Below are 15,815 nucleotides of genomic sequence, written 5' to 3' on the forward strand. Positions count from 1 at the left end.
CAGCTGGGCAATGGGGGAGGGCAGGGATTTTTGCTACCGGTTCTCCAAACCACCCGCCTCCATCGCTACCAGGGCGATCCGGTCCGAACCGGGTGCATTTCACCCCTGGTACACGGGTGTTTTCAGACAGTGACGGTCAGTAAGAATGTAAGAAAGAATAAGAAAGTGAAACTATGGAATGTGTATGTCAGTAAAAAAGAAGGTATAAGAAATGTGGCTTGAGATGAGAATGATGTCCTTTGCCCGATAGCAGTCCTTGCAGGACCTGCTATGTGACATTGGAACCCATTGCAATGGCTTAATAATGTAAGTTTTGTTGTAGAATTGCATTTCTATGATGGCTGTTCATGTTCCAAATTGCTCATGAATAAACCTCTGAATCTTAAAGTAAGATTTATTGCTTGTGGTTTCCACTTTGGGTTTTTTATTGGGGTATTTTTACGACACATTTTAGGTTGGTATATCAACCATAGACATTAATAGATGGGCAAGTTGCAGCCTTTCAGTTATTGCTGAATTAAAACGCTCAGCACGCTTCATCCTTAACCAGGGATGAAATGCTCCCGGTTCGGTCCGGATCGCCCGATCCTGTAGCAATGGAGGTGGGTGGTTCGGAGAACCAGTAGCAAAAATCCCTGCCTCCCCCCATTGCCCAGCTGAGCCACGCAATCATCAGAGGCTTTTTTTTAATTTTTTAAAAATTGGAGACTTTAAGATATGTGGACTTCAACTCCCAGAATTCCCTATCCATCATGGGAGTTGAAGTCCACACATAGCATTTTCGTTATTCCTGGAGCGCTACAGGTTCCTTACCTTTGCTTAGGCTGTAAAGCAGAGATTGATCATTGTTTTCAGGTTCTGGATTCTTCCTCCAAATTACCTGAAACCTTGTGAGATCCCTTATTTCAGGACTCTTCCCCACAGTTTAAATCTTGTGTCATTATAGCCATTTAAAAATCCTATAAAATAATTTAATTTGGAGGAATGACATTAGTGCATTGCCAAGAGCGGATTTTCTAGGCTGGTATCTTTGGATGTGTTGGGATTACAATTCCCAGAATTCCCAGCCAGTCATACATGGTAATTCTGGGTAGGAATTTTGAGTTGAACTTTAAAACAGGATGGACAGCTTAGAATTCTCTAGAAATGTTGGTCTGTGACTTCTCCAATGCCTTTTGTGTTTGCCTCTATTACCTGATGGAACTGAAATCTCCAGGGGCTTGGAGATACCAATGCTAGTTGGAACATTTCTGGAGGGTGCAGAATTGGGGAAAGTTTCTATAGAGGAGGGAGAGAAAGAAAAAAGAAGACACAAGCCTTTTCTATGGAACTTGGATTTCATTCACATTCCCCACAATTATTAGTACCGGAGAAATTCAACAACCAGTGACATTTGGCAAGGATATAAAATGTGGGCTTGTCAAGGTTTCTTCTGGAGCATTAGGACATCTGCATTCTCAACATTATGGAATCATGGCCATCTGGGGGTGGGGGTCTGTGCAAGAACAAACAAATGACATGTAAATCATGCAGAATATACTGTATACTTGTATCAGATATCACAATATAGATTACATAATTAGGTTACTTGCACAATATCATGCTATACATACTGTGTTTTTGATGTTATTTCGACTTGTAATAATGCCTATGATAATACTGCTTGTTCCTGAATGCAACATAACTTACGTTTCGAACTTGTCCTGATCTGGTTGTTTATAAAAATAGAGCCAAGTTGGACTGCATTAGTAGTGAAAGGAATAACTTTATTCAAGCCAAGTGTTTACAAGATAGAAAAAGGCAGATCTGAGGCTTGAGCGTGAAAACTGCCTACTTGCTTTCCCCTTTCCCAGGTCCCCACCCCTGCGACTATTCCCTGGGGTCCAATTGGACTAAAAACAAATAGTTTTGGTAATGGTTCTGACGTTTGGTGGGCTCAGTGATGTTCCGCATTGCATTCCCATGGTTGTGAGCTTGTATCCGGTTGGCCGATCTCTCCCCCTGCCCCAGGATTTATGATACTCTGGCATCAGTGAAGCAGCAGTGAGGCGAAGCAGGATGGCAGCATTGACATTATGTTTCCTTGCTGTGCGTTGTTCAAAAATTAACAGGCATTAACATTATAAAAATGCATTTATTAAAAACCTTCTTGTTAAGTTCAGACAATAGGCTCGGCCATGTTTTGTTTAATGATGACTCATTGGTTAACCATAACCGACTGCATTCATACAAAATGGTCAGCTTTGAAACATGCTTTAAAATTTACAGAGGTTGAGTTCACACGCTATATTAAATCAAATCCAAAGAAACTTTATTACAGCTTAAAATGACATGCAAATCAGTGGTGAAATCCAAATTTTTTTACTACCGGTTCTGTTGGCATGGCTTGGTGGGCATGGTGTGGCTTGGTGGTTGTGGCTTGGTGGGTATGGCAGGGGAAGGATACTGCAAAATCCCCATTCCCTCCCCACTCTGGGGCCAGCCAGAGGTGGTATTTGCCGGTTCTCCGAACTGCTCAAAATTTCCGCTACCGGTTCTCCAGAACCTGTCAGAACCTGCTGGATTTCACCCCTGATGCAAACACAGTCATTGTATCAATGTAACCTAGTTATATAGATTTCAAATTGTTTGGTATGGCTGCTTGCAGCCGACACACTACTGTTGAAATGGTGAATGAATTGTTATGTGTTATTGTCTCCCACTAATTGTTGCTTCACTCCTACAGCCTCCAGTCCATCTCCAGAAAGACAGGATGCCACAAGACCCACAAGCAAAAATCCTTTGACCTGGACTGTTGATGACGTGGTATGGTTTGTTAAAGATGCAGATCCTCATGCTTTAGGACCCCACGTGGAACTCTTCAGGAAACATGTACGTAGAAGGCTTTCTACGATAAAATGACAGGATCCAAATTTAACCTTCTAGCAAACTGCTTTGGTCTGTACTTTGAATCAATATAAATTGAAATTGTAATGGACAGCTGACAAACATTAGACAAAGTGACTCTTCCTCCAGGCAAATAGAATTAATCTAGGGCAGTGTTTCTTAATCTTGGCAACTTGACGATGGGTGAAGTTCAACTCCCAGAATTCCCCAGCCAGCATGGGGAATTCTGGGAGTTGAAGTTCATGCATCTTCAAGTAGCCAAGGTTGAGAAACTGATTGAACCCGGATCTCACGTACAACTTGATGGCACTCATATCTTAGAGAGCCTGAGGTGAGGCTTGGATGGATTCAGAGAGGATCTAAAGCTTGTTGTTAGTGCTACAGCTAAAGAGGGACTCCAGGGCCAGGCAGCCTGCCACTGAGGGTCAATTGTAGGAGAACTGAATGGCAGAACCATCTTTTTGTGCACTCCCCAGAAATACCGCTTCCGTCGCTGTGGGAAAAAGTCTGCTGAAGAGCTAGCTGCTAGACTAATGGGCTGATCTTGTTTGGCTTTTCGTTTTCAGTCAGAAGAGTATCCAACAACTAGGCTTGCTAGCATTTTTGTAAAATAATAATCCTTTGTAAGAAAGATGAGAAATCAAAGATACCTTGGTTTTAAATCCTCCCCCCACCCTGGCACTCGCTTACCTCCTGCTTATAATTCAGTCAGCTTCGCAGGGAAACCTACAAGAGGTCTAGTGGTTGATTAAAACTATCACTGCATTCAGCTCAATTATGCCTTTGAATTACTCATTTCTGAGCAATTGTTAACCTTCATAACTAAACTGGATTAACAAGAAGACACCAGAGGTGAGAGACAAGTGATTACTCCATTAACCTTAACCACAGTTTTCAGCACGTTAAATCATTTTAAGGTGCAGGTGCATCATTTAAACTGATGTCCTGAATGCCGCTGACATTCCCAGCTCCTGACTTCCCTTCCTTGCATTCAGCTAATTTGACATGCCACCACTGTCCAGTGAGAAGAATTATTCATTTAACTTATCACAACGAAGAGAGATCAGCAATGTATATACTGAAAACAACATCTGTGACATCAACACTGTGTGTCTTAATTAAGGCATGCTTCATTACTCTTGGGATGGCTGACTTTCATCAGATCCTAAATCCCTACATTTGGTAGACATTCCTTGACCGCTGGGCCGACCTATGCACTTTCAAGGGAGAAGTAGAACAATAAAAGGAAAGTTGGGGCTGGATTTAAATATTGGCTGAGTGCAACAGGCTTCCTTTGGTCGCAGTTTAGGTTATGTAAACTCTGCCCTTATTGTTTCTAAGCCAGGATTTATAGCTTAGTATATTGTATAAACACAATTGCTTGTGGTTTGTTCAACAAGCTGTACGTAAAACAAATTGTGCTTGAGTGTGGGAACAGAGTTCATGGGTACAGTTAAAAATTGAAGCCATCAGGCTAACTAACAAATAAGAAAGCCAACCCAAAAATGAGATTTTGATGCAACAGAATTCTCACTGAATTCTGATTTGGGACCAAAAAATTAATACAGAAGAGAAAGTGCAGCTTTTGAATGAAGACAGATTTACCCTATTCATTCAGGACGCTGATCGAAAGGTCTGCAGTTCAGCGGTTCGAATCCCTAGTGCCACATAATGTGGTGAGCTCCTGTTACTTGTCTCAGTTTCTGCCAACCTAGCAGTTTGAAAGCACGTAAAAAAAATGCAAGTAGAAAAATAGGGGCCACCTTTGGTGGGAAGGAAACAGTGTTCTGTGTGCCTTTGGCATTTAGTCATGCCGGCCACATGACCATGGAGATGTCTTTGGACAGCGCTGGCTCTTTGGCTTTGAAACGGAGATGAGCACCGCCCCCTAGAGTTGGGAACGACTAGCACAGATGTGTGAGGGGAACCTTTACCTTTACCTCAGAACTGGATCTGCCTCCTCCGATGATGCATAGAACTGAAAGCATATGTATTTGTTACGACCAAACCATCTTTGTATGGATTATTTTAACTTTATTTCCAATTAGTTTACCCTTTACCTTAATAGAGTGATTATACTGCTGGGCAGAATAAAGTTTGCCTTCTCAGTTGTTTTAAAAACAGAGCAAAAGGGAAAAAAAGAGACGGCAAAGCAATCCTTCCATTTCTGTTCAATTACCAAGCAGAATGTTTTACACTTTAAGAAGCCACAGCAAAGTCAGCCTTGTGATTTAAAGCTTGTTTGCATTGGTTAGTGGGTTCTTTCGGAGAGCTTTACACCACTCTTGAAATATTAAACCTGACAGTCAGTGTTCACAGGATTAGATTGTAATAAAGCAACATGAAATGTTTCCAGTTGCTTTATACTTTTGCAGCCTCACAGCAGAGTTTGAGAAGCCAGTGCATCTTATGAGCTCCGGTGGCCATTATAAACCACCCCTGAAATGATTAATATAGTTCAGCTTTATAACTGAACCAAGCCTATGATGGAAGAATTTGTACTCAATCACTGCCTGGCGTGCTGTTTCTGCTTTACAAAATTCTCCGGAGCTTTTTACGTTAACCCCAGATTGCTGGATGTTATTTAGCCGTACTTTGGATTGCAACGCACCCTAGCTTTTCTAGTTGGTGCAATATACCCTTAATGAAGGAGATCCCAGCAAGTGAATCATGGAGAGGAGGATCTGAGGAATACATTCTCTTTACAAGAAATGTGGGGTTTTAGGACAATGCACGATCCTCCTGGTTGTGGGAACTTATTTCCTGCCTCTGTGCCTGGTCTCTGGAACTAGCTGGTAACGGCCCCTTGTCCTTCCTGTTTTTACTAGGGGTTGCAATCTCCCATTTCACGAAGAGGACAATTTTTGCACTGTGAATATTGTCCCCAAATTCTTTCATCTTTAATAGAAGCTGCTCAGCTTTTACTGGCCAGGCATGTTTCGTGTCTGGTGAGAACCATGAGACTTGAACTGAAGTCTCCATCCTTTCTACCTGATTTCAGACACAGAACACATTAAAAGGGGACAGAGGTTCAGTAGTGCAGCCAAGGTTGCCATCTTGACTTTTTTTGACATCTCCTGCAAAGATCCTATAAGAGGCAGGTTTTATAGTTCATATTTGAACTGTTTTGCTCTAGTGCATTAGTTAATGTCTTTTCCTTTGCTGTTCATAGTCATCTGAGTCTGATTAAGAGCATAAGAGCCGTGGTGGCGCAGTGGTCAGAATGCAGTACTGCAGGCTAATTCTGTCAGCTGCCAGGAGTTCAATTCTGACCGGCTCAAGGTTGACTCAGCCTTCCATCCTTCCGAGGTCGGTAAAATGAGGACCCAGATAGTTGGGGGCAACATGCTGACTATATAAACCACTTAGGGCTGTAAAACACTATGAAGCAGTATATAAATCTAAGTGCTATTGCTATCGGAGGCTTGTAGAAGTTCCCATCCCTGTTACCTGATTTGTTAGTTTGTAGTTGCTGCTGCTGTGAAAGATCATATCTCCTTGTGACTATGTAGTCCTCCAAGAACAGACATCTGACACTGGCTCTGTACTCGGAGGACTTGTTGGAAGTTGGACCATCAAGAAAATCAAAGCTGCTTCTGAAATTTGACTTCAGTTTAGGCTTATGCTCACATGTTTAGTGCTTGTCTCTTCATGGTGGTGGTGTTTCATTATTCAGTGATCTCGTTATTACTTTTGTGTTCATTTACATTTTTATGGAAGGCATTTTAATGTTGTATTCTGCCAGATGTTGCATGGCATAGCAGGTTTCATGAACATATTTTAAATAAATAAATTCACCAGCACTTCAGTTAAATAGATCCAATTCTGGAATGGTAGAACATTTGGGAATTGAGGTCCTACTTTGTTGAATTTCTCAAAAATGTTTAGTATCGTCAGAGAGGTGCAGGTCAATTCTTTCTACAGCATTGCAGCAAATTGTTTTATTTCTTCTGCAAACACAGTTCCAAATTATGATTTATGCTTTTCATTCCGTCTTCTGTCTTTCTTTTTGTATTAGGAGATTGATGGCAATGCTCTCTTGCTACTGAAAAGCGACATGATCATGAAATATTTGGGTCTGAAGCTGGGACCAGCACTCAAACTCTGTTATCACATCGATAAATTGAAACAAGCCAAGTTCTGATGCTTTTTTAAAAGACCGAACAATTCCAATATAAATCAAGGAAGTAGATGAAAGGTAACAAGTTGCCTTATGGGAAGATAATCCATTTTCAAGCTGCTTCTCCTCTGTTTTGTACTGAGAACTTGTCCTTTCTAAAAGTGTTCATCTTCACCATTTTAATTCTACGAAGGGGGGGGAGGGCTGACGTGTTTTGCTGATTTGTGTGAATACTTTTCCAAAAAAAGGTACACAATTATAATTATTTTGTATTATTCATATTGTTATTGTTAATATTATTATTAAGCCCTATTTTTGTAATCATAAAAGAAAAATTGTACGCTAAAAGATCTTCCCTACTTTTTAGAAAAGGAGAAATTTGAAAAGCTTTAGGAAACCTTCTTCTGGGCTGCTTCACTTAAGCCTGGCCATTACATCTGGCCATGTCAGGTGACTTGCCTTATGAATTTGCTATCAAGAGTCAGAGCACTCTCATATCATGTCAAACAGAGTGGTTTTCAATTGGAATCAATGAATGCATTTAGCTGCCAGTCATCAATTGTAGTCTAGCAACATTTATGCTTCTGTGAACAAACTCAATCTAATTCTTTTGTGTAACCACACATGCATTCCTTCAACAGGAGACCCATCTATATATTGCCCAGTGATCTGGGAGGATCACAGAATATACTGGGAATATGAAGATAAAAATTGTGCATTTACTTGGTGATACACTGCGAATTTAATCATTTTACGGGGCATTCAGCCTGTAAACCGACTGAACAGCTAACTGTACGCTGTTCTCCAGGTTCTTCCTTGCTACCCTGAATCATATGCTTTCCTACATAGTCATCAGCATGAAGGTTTCAGTAATGTGATTTTGGATATCCAGGAGCATGTCGGCAACAGATTGTTTTATAACATGATAAGTATACAACATGCCACCAGTTGAAAATAATGAGGAAATATCCCTTCTCTAGTCTGCCCCCAAAATCTAGGACGTAATGTAGAAACCCACAGTTTCTTTAACTCTTGACTGCCCAAGCTCTAGATCAAAGGTCATGACCAAATATTCATACTTCATAGAACTGCTCCATCCTCTTTGAAAATGTTATGTGACAATTGTTAACATCACTGGAACAAAAGTCACAGATGCTAATTTGCTTAGTCATTCTTTGGTGGTTAGCTGGCTTACCAAAGCTGTCCTGAATGTGCAGAGAAACAGACTGCGAGGAGCAAGAGGTCACATATCTCCCAAAGCTTTGAAGTGAACAACATCTGCCTGCTCCAAGCTTGAAGTAACTCAAGGGAAGTATATATTATAGCAACTTGTAATAGAAAGATTGCTTGTTGCTGGCCAGGAACCATTACCAGTGACTGCTTAGCAGTCAAATTTGTAATCCACTCTGAGCCACATTTTGTACCAACTTTGATGTGATTTGGTTAACTAAAATAATACTGCAGTTAATTATTTGATGCGTGCATGGTGATCATAGGTTGATTAGATAAGAGCCAGGAAACCTACAAATTTGTATCCAATTAACTGAACATATTATGTTATACTATGGTATTATGGGAAAACTGTCCGGTGGTTTGCACTATTTTGAAAACTTGAATTATTTCAGTAGAAACAGGAGTATTTCTCTCTCTTATCTGAAGTATTCTGTTTTGTCACAAGAGGATTTGATGTTAATCAACTCCAGTCTTGAGCTGTGATAGCATCATTGCACTCTAAAGAGCAACTTTCCCTTGAGTGATATCTCACCTTTAATCAAATATGGGTTTATAGCTTCCACTCTAATCAGCCCTTCCTGCTGCAGATTGTGCTTCTACTTTTCACATGTAGAAGAGAGTTTTTGGATTGATACCAGAACAGCAAATGAAAGTCCTACGGTCAGGAGTTTGGGATAGGAAGCCCACGAACCAAACAAATTTCTTGACCAACAATTTTCCTTCTTGGCCTGGTCCTATTCTGCAAGTATTGTGTAATTGGAATGAGGGGGGTACCCACACAGATAATGCATCAGGAACAGTGGTGGGATTCAGCCAGTTTGCACCACTTCGGGAGAACCGGTTGTTAACTTTTGAGCAGTTTGGCAAACTGGTTGTTGGAAGAAATCATTAGGGCAGAGAACTGGTTGTTAAATTACTTGAATCCCACCACTGAGATAAATAATTAAACACTGCACTCTAGAAGAAACATACATGATCATTAATTTTATCTTGTGGCTGAAATTACAAAAATTGCATTAATCATCAACAGATGTGTTATCCTATACAGTTGTACTACATGTCTGCCATTATTCCATCTACATTGCTACATCTGATAAGCCGTGGGAGAAGGCAAGAACAAGATCTTTTAAGTGATAAATTGGAAAAATACCTTGTTTTTCTCGGTTTAAAAATTGTGTGTAAGTACATCTCAGAGAAAAAATATTGGGAATATTGGGAATGTATTGGGAATACATTACAGTTATTCTAACCTTTTTGTTTAGATTAACATAATCTCAAATCCCCTGGAAATATTCAGAGTATTGGTGTCCAAAAAGAGAACAGATACATATATTCTTATTGTTATTAACTTGAATAATGTTACATCTTGTTGCTGCAAGGCATGGACTTTTCTACATGCATCAGATGTTTTACAAATAGGGAAAGAGGCCACTTGGAGCTTGTCACATGCACAATGTCAGCATATCCACAACTACTGGTCCTTAGAGGTCCATAACTTGGCATCCTGTTAGCATAATTGCAGGATGGGTCCCACAGGAACCTCCCGCTTGCAAACAAGCAGTTGTCTTTCAGAATCGTCTTATTATGGGTAGATCACCTTCTCATTAGACTGGAGGTATATATATACATATCTTGATCTCTAGGGGTTTAAACTATTTTTGTAAGCACATTTAAATCAGGTCAAGCCCTCTGAGGTTTGGTCAATTAAACTGAAATACATATGTGAATAAGCTTAACAGTGTATCCAATAACTGAAGAAGTAAGCTCTGAGGTGGCATAGAGGATTAATTCTTTTAACTTGAAAATTTGGGAATACACGAACAAGATATTTGTACAGTTGTACAGTTAAGCACAATTCTTGCTTTTTAAGACAAAATTGTTCTGTTTCATCTGAGTGTATATAGAGTTGAATATAACTGTACTGTTGAATTCTGCAATCCCATGACAATCTTGTCTCATTCTTACTCCTCATTGGGGACATGATTTTGTCCTTTAAGTGCAATTCTTTGTTCTGTTTCATGGAAATAACCATATGTAAATATTGTTCCTCTTCAACAAGCATTCAATTTTCATGAAGATGTCTCCCATTTTGATGAATCCTTGTGATTTTTTTTATGATTAATCAAGATATCCACCTCATTATGTTAGCTTATCCCACATTAAAAGGCTGTATTGGTTCCTCTGAATTTAGAGTTTATTTCCTTTTTCCCCCCCAACCAATGAATGACTCACAAGTCTGAGCTGCACCACAAAAAACCACTTTTATGGATCTGTTGCCATTTACTCATAGCTCATAGTGGCTGCCAGCCTTTCCCACCTATTGTGTCACTGTACAATTCTGTGCATGCTTATTTGAAAATAAAGTCTATTGAGCTGAGGGCAGTAAGTTCTGAAGAAATATGGATTGGATTTCTGTGCATGAACCGAGCATATAAAATGACTACCTCTCTAAATACATATGGAGCAGTGCCATTTAGATGCCCTTAAAATAAAAAAAAATCAGATGCACATAATATCATAAACTGGATTTATGGCTTTGAGCACTCAGTCATTAGTAATAGAAGATGCGAGAGAATTGTGTAGATGCTGGTGCAGTAATTAAGATGGCTTAACTTTGAGATGGACGCAGCTGAAAATAACCCAGGTTCATATATAAGGCATGTTTTTTCTTAACCAGGGCTAATAAAAATAATCTAGGAAATCACACTGCTGGACCCAACTATGGAAAGATAATTTTTACAATTACACATTGCCAGACATTGGTGTATTTGCTTCCCTTGCCTTCCAGAGCAGGAGTGACATTACAGATAGTCCTTGACTTACAACCATTAGTTTAGTGACCGTTCAAAGTTACAACCACCCTGGAAAAAGGGAGCTATAACTGGTCCTCGCATTTACAACTGTCACAGCATCCCATGGTCATGTGATCAAAATTCAGGAAAAGGGCAACTGGGATATATTTATGATGGATGCAGCATCCTGGGGTCATGTGATAACCTTTGCAATGTTCCCAGCCAACTTCGGACAAGCAAAGTCAATGGGGGAAACTGGATCTGCTTAATGACCTGGTAATTCACTTAATAACTGCAGTAATTAGCTTCACCGTGCAAAAAAAGGTCATAAAAATACGGAATGACTTCCTTAACAACCACCTTGTTTAGAAATGGAAATTCTGGTCCCAACTGCCGTTGTAAGTCAAGGACCACCCGTACTGCAATTATCCTTACAGCAGAAGATGGTATTATGTATCTGTTTACTGATCAGCTCGTTAGCCCTGTTCCACCGAAATGAGCAGCACTTAATCTATCTTCAGACTATCCATTCATTGGTGGCTCTTGAATGCAAAACAAAGGAAATACACCAGGTTACACTTCTATTATCACAATGAAACTGAAATAACTGAGCTTTCTTTGAATTAGTATAAATTGTAATACAGAATAAAATAATGTTCCATTAAATGCAATAAAGAGGAGTGTGAAGGGACAGATTCTGCCTATGTTACATGCATCAAGATGATTTAACTCTGTTTGCAGGTGAGTAGTTCCTGTTTAGAAATTCTTAAGAGTAAGAAGCATCTATCGTGCTTTCCCTTTGAGAGCTGTATGGTTTCCCAAAGTAAACTGCCAGACTAAACTTCCCCATTTTTAATATACAATTCTGATTTTCTACAGATAGCAATTAGACTTATATACCGCTCCATAGTGCTTGATATACTGCTCTTTGAACAGTTTTCAGAGTCAGCATATTGCCCCCAACAATCTGGATCCTCATTTTACCAATCTTGGAAGGCTGAAAGGCTGAGTCAACCTTGAGCCGGTCAGGATCGAACGGCAGGGTTAGCCTGTAATATTGCATTCTAACCACTGCGCCACCACAGCTCTTTAAGTTATCTAATAGTGATGTTTTTAAAACTTTGTGAAAACGGGTGCAACAATGAGAGTGTGAAGATAATTTTAAGCTTTTGTGCTAAGGGAAGAAAAATATATACAAAGGAAGGCTTTAATGAAGTATTGCTACCATGTGCTGTGTTCCTGCATATTATGAATGGAAAAACATTTTAGGAGCCTGAACATCTATAAACAATATAGCAATTATCTCAGTTCCTCTTGCGAATGGTGTCAAAGACATTTGTTTAGTTGTTAGATATACTTGTCAGACCACTTCTTGCGAACGAATGGTGCTGAAATGTCAGAAATTCCTTGTCATTCCTTTTTAAATTAGCTGCTGTTTCAGACACAGGCTGTACAAAATACGTGGCTGTTTGTTGGTCATCCCTTCGCTTTACTCCAAACCACAGACAATCAAGGCATGTTTTGATGTCTTCCAGACAGGTAGGGATTACAGGTATGTGTTCTCCAGTGCAATTAATTTCATCCATCTAGGTTTCATTTGGTTTTTATGGGAGAACTCTGCTTCATCCAAAGCCCTTGTTTGCGACAAGTTTTAAAGACATTTTACTTCCTACAGAATTTTGTTGCCAAGCCATGGGAAGGAATAGATCATTTGTGATGCCACTGCAGTGCCAATTAATTGAATTATTTCCCATCGTTTCATAGTTTGGGCTGTTTGTTCTATTGAAATCAGGAAAATAAATGCCTGGATTTGAACTTCCCATCCAGGATTTATGGACTACCTGGGCAGCAGTATCTGTAAAGAGTGGTTGCCACATGCCCACAAATGTCTACAGGCATTGGTGCTCTCAGTGGTACTTCTCCTGTGTCTGCCAAACACCATGCCTGTTCATTTTTTACTTTAACTTGGGCTATTTTAATGATAAGGCACTAAATGAGAAGTCAGCAAATGATAAAACAGCACCAACTTTAAGCATCAGTATTTAATTCCAAGAAGGAGGGGAGGCCTTCTTCAAAACACAAAAAGGAATGAATGAATGAATAGATGGAGGCTACTTGAATGCTTTTTTGCTATGATGCCTTTTTACAACTTAATCACTATATCAAGGCCTGACCTTTGAATGTTCACTTCAACCTGCGCCTTAGTGCAAAGATTCTGTAGCATAATTTGCAATAATATTAACAACGTAACAATAAATAACAACATAGATAAATTAGGGGTTCCAATGTTATGTATGTATTTTTTTTAATTTTTCTGTTGCTTTTCTACTTAGTAAAAATAAAAAAGGAAGTGGGGGGGGGAACAAAAATCATTGGTCGGAACAGCCCAGTAATTTGTTTGGACCTGAGAGACCAGAGCAGGTACAGGTAGTCACTTAACAACCGCAATTGAGCCTGGATTTTCCATAATAAGTCATTGCAGTCATTAACATGCCACCCGGTGACCTGATTTGATTTTATGATTGCTTTTATGATGATTGGAAAGCAAGTTACCATGGTTAAGCAAACGGTGTGGTCATTAAGCAAATCCATTTTCTGAAATGGATAGGTTTTTTTGCTAGATGCATGCAAAAAATGTTGCAATCGTGATCACGTGACTGTGGGATGCTGCAATCAGTTGTAAAGCTAGCTAGTTAGTTGCTAAGAATCTGAAATATGATCACACGTCCACACAGAAGGTGCGGCAGTTGTAATTTGGAGGATGGGTCATAAGTAACTTTTGGGTTGTGTGTGTCATAATTTCAAACATTTGTTAAGCAAGGGCTACCCGTAATGGGGAACAACCTCACCATTTTACTGTTCTGTAAATGGATGTCTTGGGATTGGCCATATCCATCCTAGCAGCAATTACACCCAACCTGGTCTAATCCAAATGTTCCCACGGTTCATATTTGACAGTAGTCCTTTCACGGTTTTTTAATTTTGCAAAATCTTTGGGATTATTCACATTCCAGTGCAGGGATGAAGATTACAATGACCCTCTTAGTTATTGCTGAAAACATTTAACAGCAGTGGACAAGTGGATTGAAGCTGTTGAGAGTTGGGAGACTGGCAAAAAGTAGGAGACAACTGGTTCTCGTGGGAAATTTAAAATTGATTGATTTTCCTGGTTCTGCTCAAAGCATGACTAGATTCAACCCAAGTAAATTTATTTACAAATCACATTAAGCCGGGATAATGGGCTAAACTGGATATAGGATGAAGTTAGACCGGGAGAGAATATGTGGGCTGTATTGGGGGAAAGTAGCTGTGGTGCCAGATTCTTCAGTTTTTGGATTATTGTTTGGGGTTTTAGTGTGTATTTGTGGTTTTTGGTCTTGATCATAAGCTGCCCAGAATTTGGTTGAAGATGGGAGGCTATAAAAATATTTGAAAGAAATAAATCTTAGCATCACCAATGGAATGTCCTAACTATGACTGTAAATGTAGTAGCCTCCAAGTGTAAGAACAACATGCATAAATTCACAGACTGGTGGAGGGAAGGCAAAAAATAAGGATACGCACAAATGCTTTGGATTTCTTTTTACATGTTGCTGCTGGATTGTACTCAACTGTTTGTGGGCAATTAGCTTTCTTATTTTTGGAAACTAGACATTTCTCCTCTCTTCCCACCACTTTTATTCATTGCTGTAAGTTAAATATTATGGAAACAAGTCTGCTTATTATTTGCTTTGTAAGATTTGTGCTAATGCTAATAAGCAGCAGCTGTGAAGCATTTCCTCACAAATGGTTTTTAGGCTGTGGTTCTATTAACACCCATGTTCTGAGAAAGTATGAAAAATGCACAGTGCCCCTTCTGGACCCCCCTCCCCGCATGACACAGCATGAATTCCAATTTGATTCAAAATTCAGTTGGAGTTAGGAAATACATTAGAGGATGGATGCCTAATCCTTGTTACTCTAAGGATTCCTTGCCTCTATTGCACAAAATAATGACACCCCCCCACTCCATATTAAGGAATGTAGTCAGAATAGTTTTTGCTGCCTCAAAATTGAATGTTCTCTGTCCTTTCTTCTTTTTCTTCTATTCAAATATTTGGAATCACCCAGTGATATGCAAAAGCAACATTTTTGTTATCCAATTCACAGTGCTGCATCAGCCTAGAATTTTAGTATTCTAATTATACAGAATTCTATAGGTAAAAGTAAAGGTTCCCTTTGCACATATGTGCTAGTCGTTCCCGACTCTAGGGGGCGGTGCTCATCTCTGTTTCAAAGCCGAAGAACCAGCGCTGTTCGAAGACATCTCCGTGGTCATGTGGCTGGCATGACTAAACACCAAAGACGCACGGAACCCTGTTACCTTCCCACCAAAGGTGGTCCCTATTTTTCTACTTGCATTTTTTACGTGCTTTCAAACTGCTAGGTTGGCAGAAGCTGGGACAAGTAATGGGAGCTCACCCCATTACACAGCACTAGGGATTCGAACCGCTGAACTGCCATCCTTTCAATCGATAAGCTCAGTGTCTTAGCCACTGAGCCACCATGTCCCTTACAGAATTCTATACCAGTACTTAAAAAAAATTGTATACAAACAATTGTATAGATGGTTGGTAGGTATAGATTATTGGTAGGTTTAAAATGCAACATTCAGTGCCATCACTTCTTCCCATGTACAGGTAGTCCCCAACTTACCATTAATGACCGTTCTAAGTTACAACGGCACTGAAAAAAGTGACTTATGACCATTTTTCACACTTATAACCATTGCAGCATCCCAAGAG

General features: G+C 39.7%; 1 protein-coding gene across 1 annotated transcript in view; it reads left to right on the forward strand.

Annotated features, from left to right (window-relative positions):
* The window catches only part of SCML4 (Scm polycomb group protein like 4), a 70,318-nt gene extending 63,288 nt beyond the window's left edge, over positions 1 to 7,030 (forward strand). Inside the window, exons 10-11 of the mRNA XM_070953590.1 lie at positions 2,726 to 2,871; positions 6,905 to 7,030. Of these exons, the coding sequence (XP_070809691.1) occupies positions 2,726 to 2,871; positions 6,905 to 7,030 (272 nt within the window). The remainder of the gene's footprint in view (positions 1 to 2,725; positions 2,872 to 6,904) is intronic.
* Positions 7,031 to 15,815: the final 8,785 nt, after the last annotated feature.

This window comes from Pituophis catenifer, unplaced genomic scaffold, assembly GCF_029215685.1.
Source record: "Pituophis catenifer annectens isolate HBS135680 unplaced genomic scaffold, rPitCat1.0.hap2 SCAF_1, whole genome shotgun sequence".
NCBI lineage: Eukaryota > Metazoa > Chordata > Lepidosauria > Squamata > Colubridae > Pituophis > Pituophis catenifer.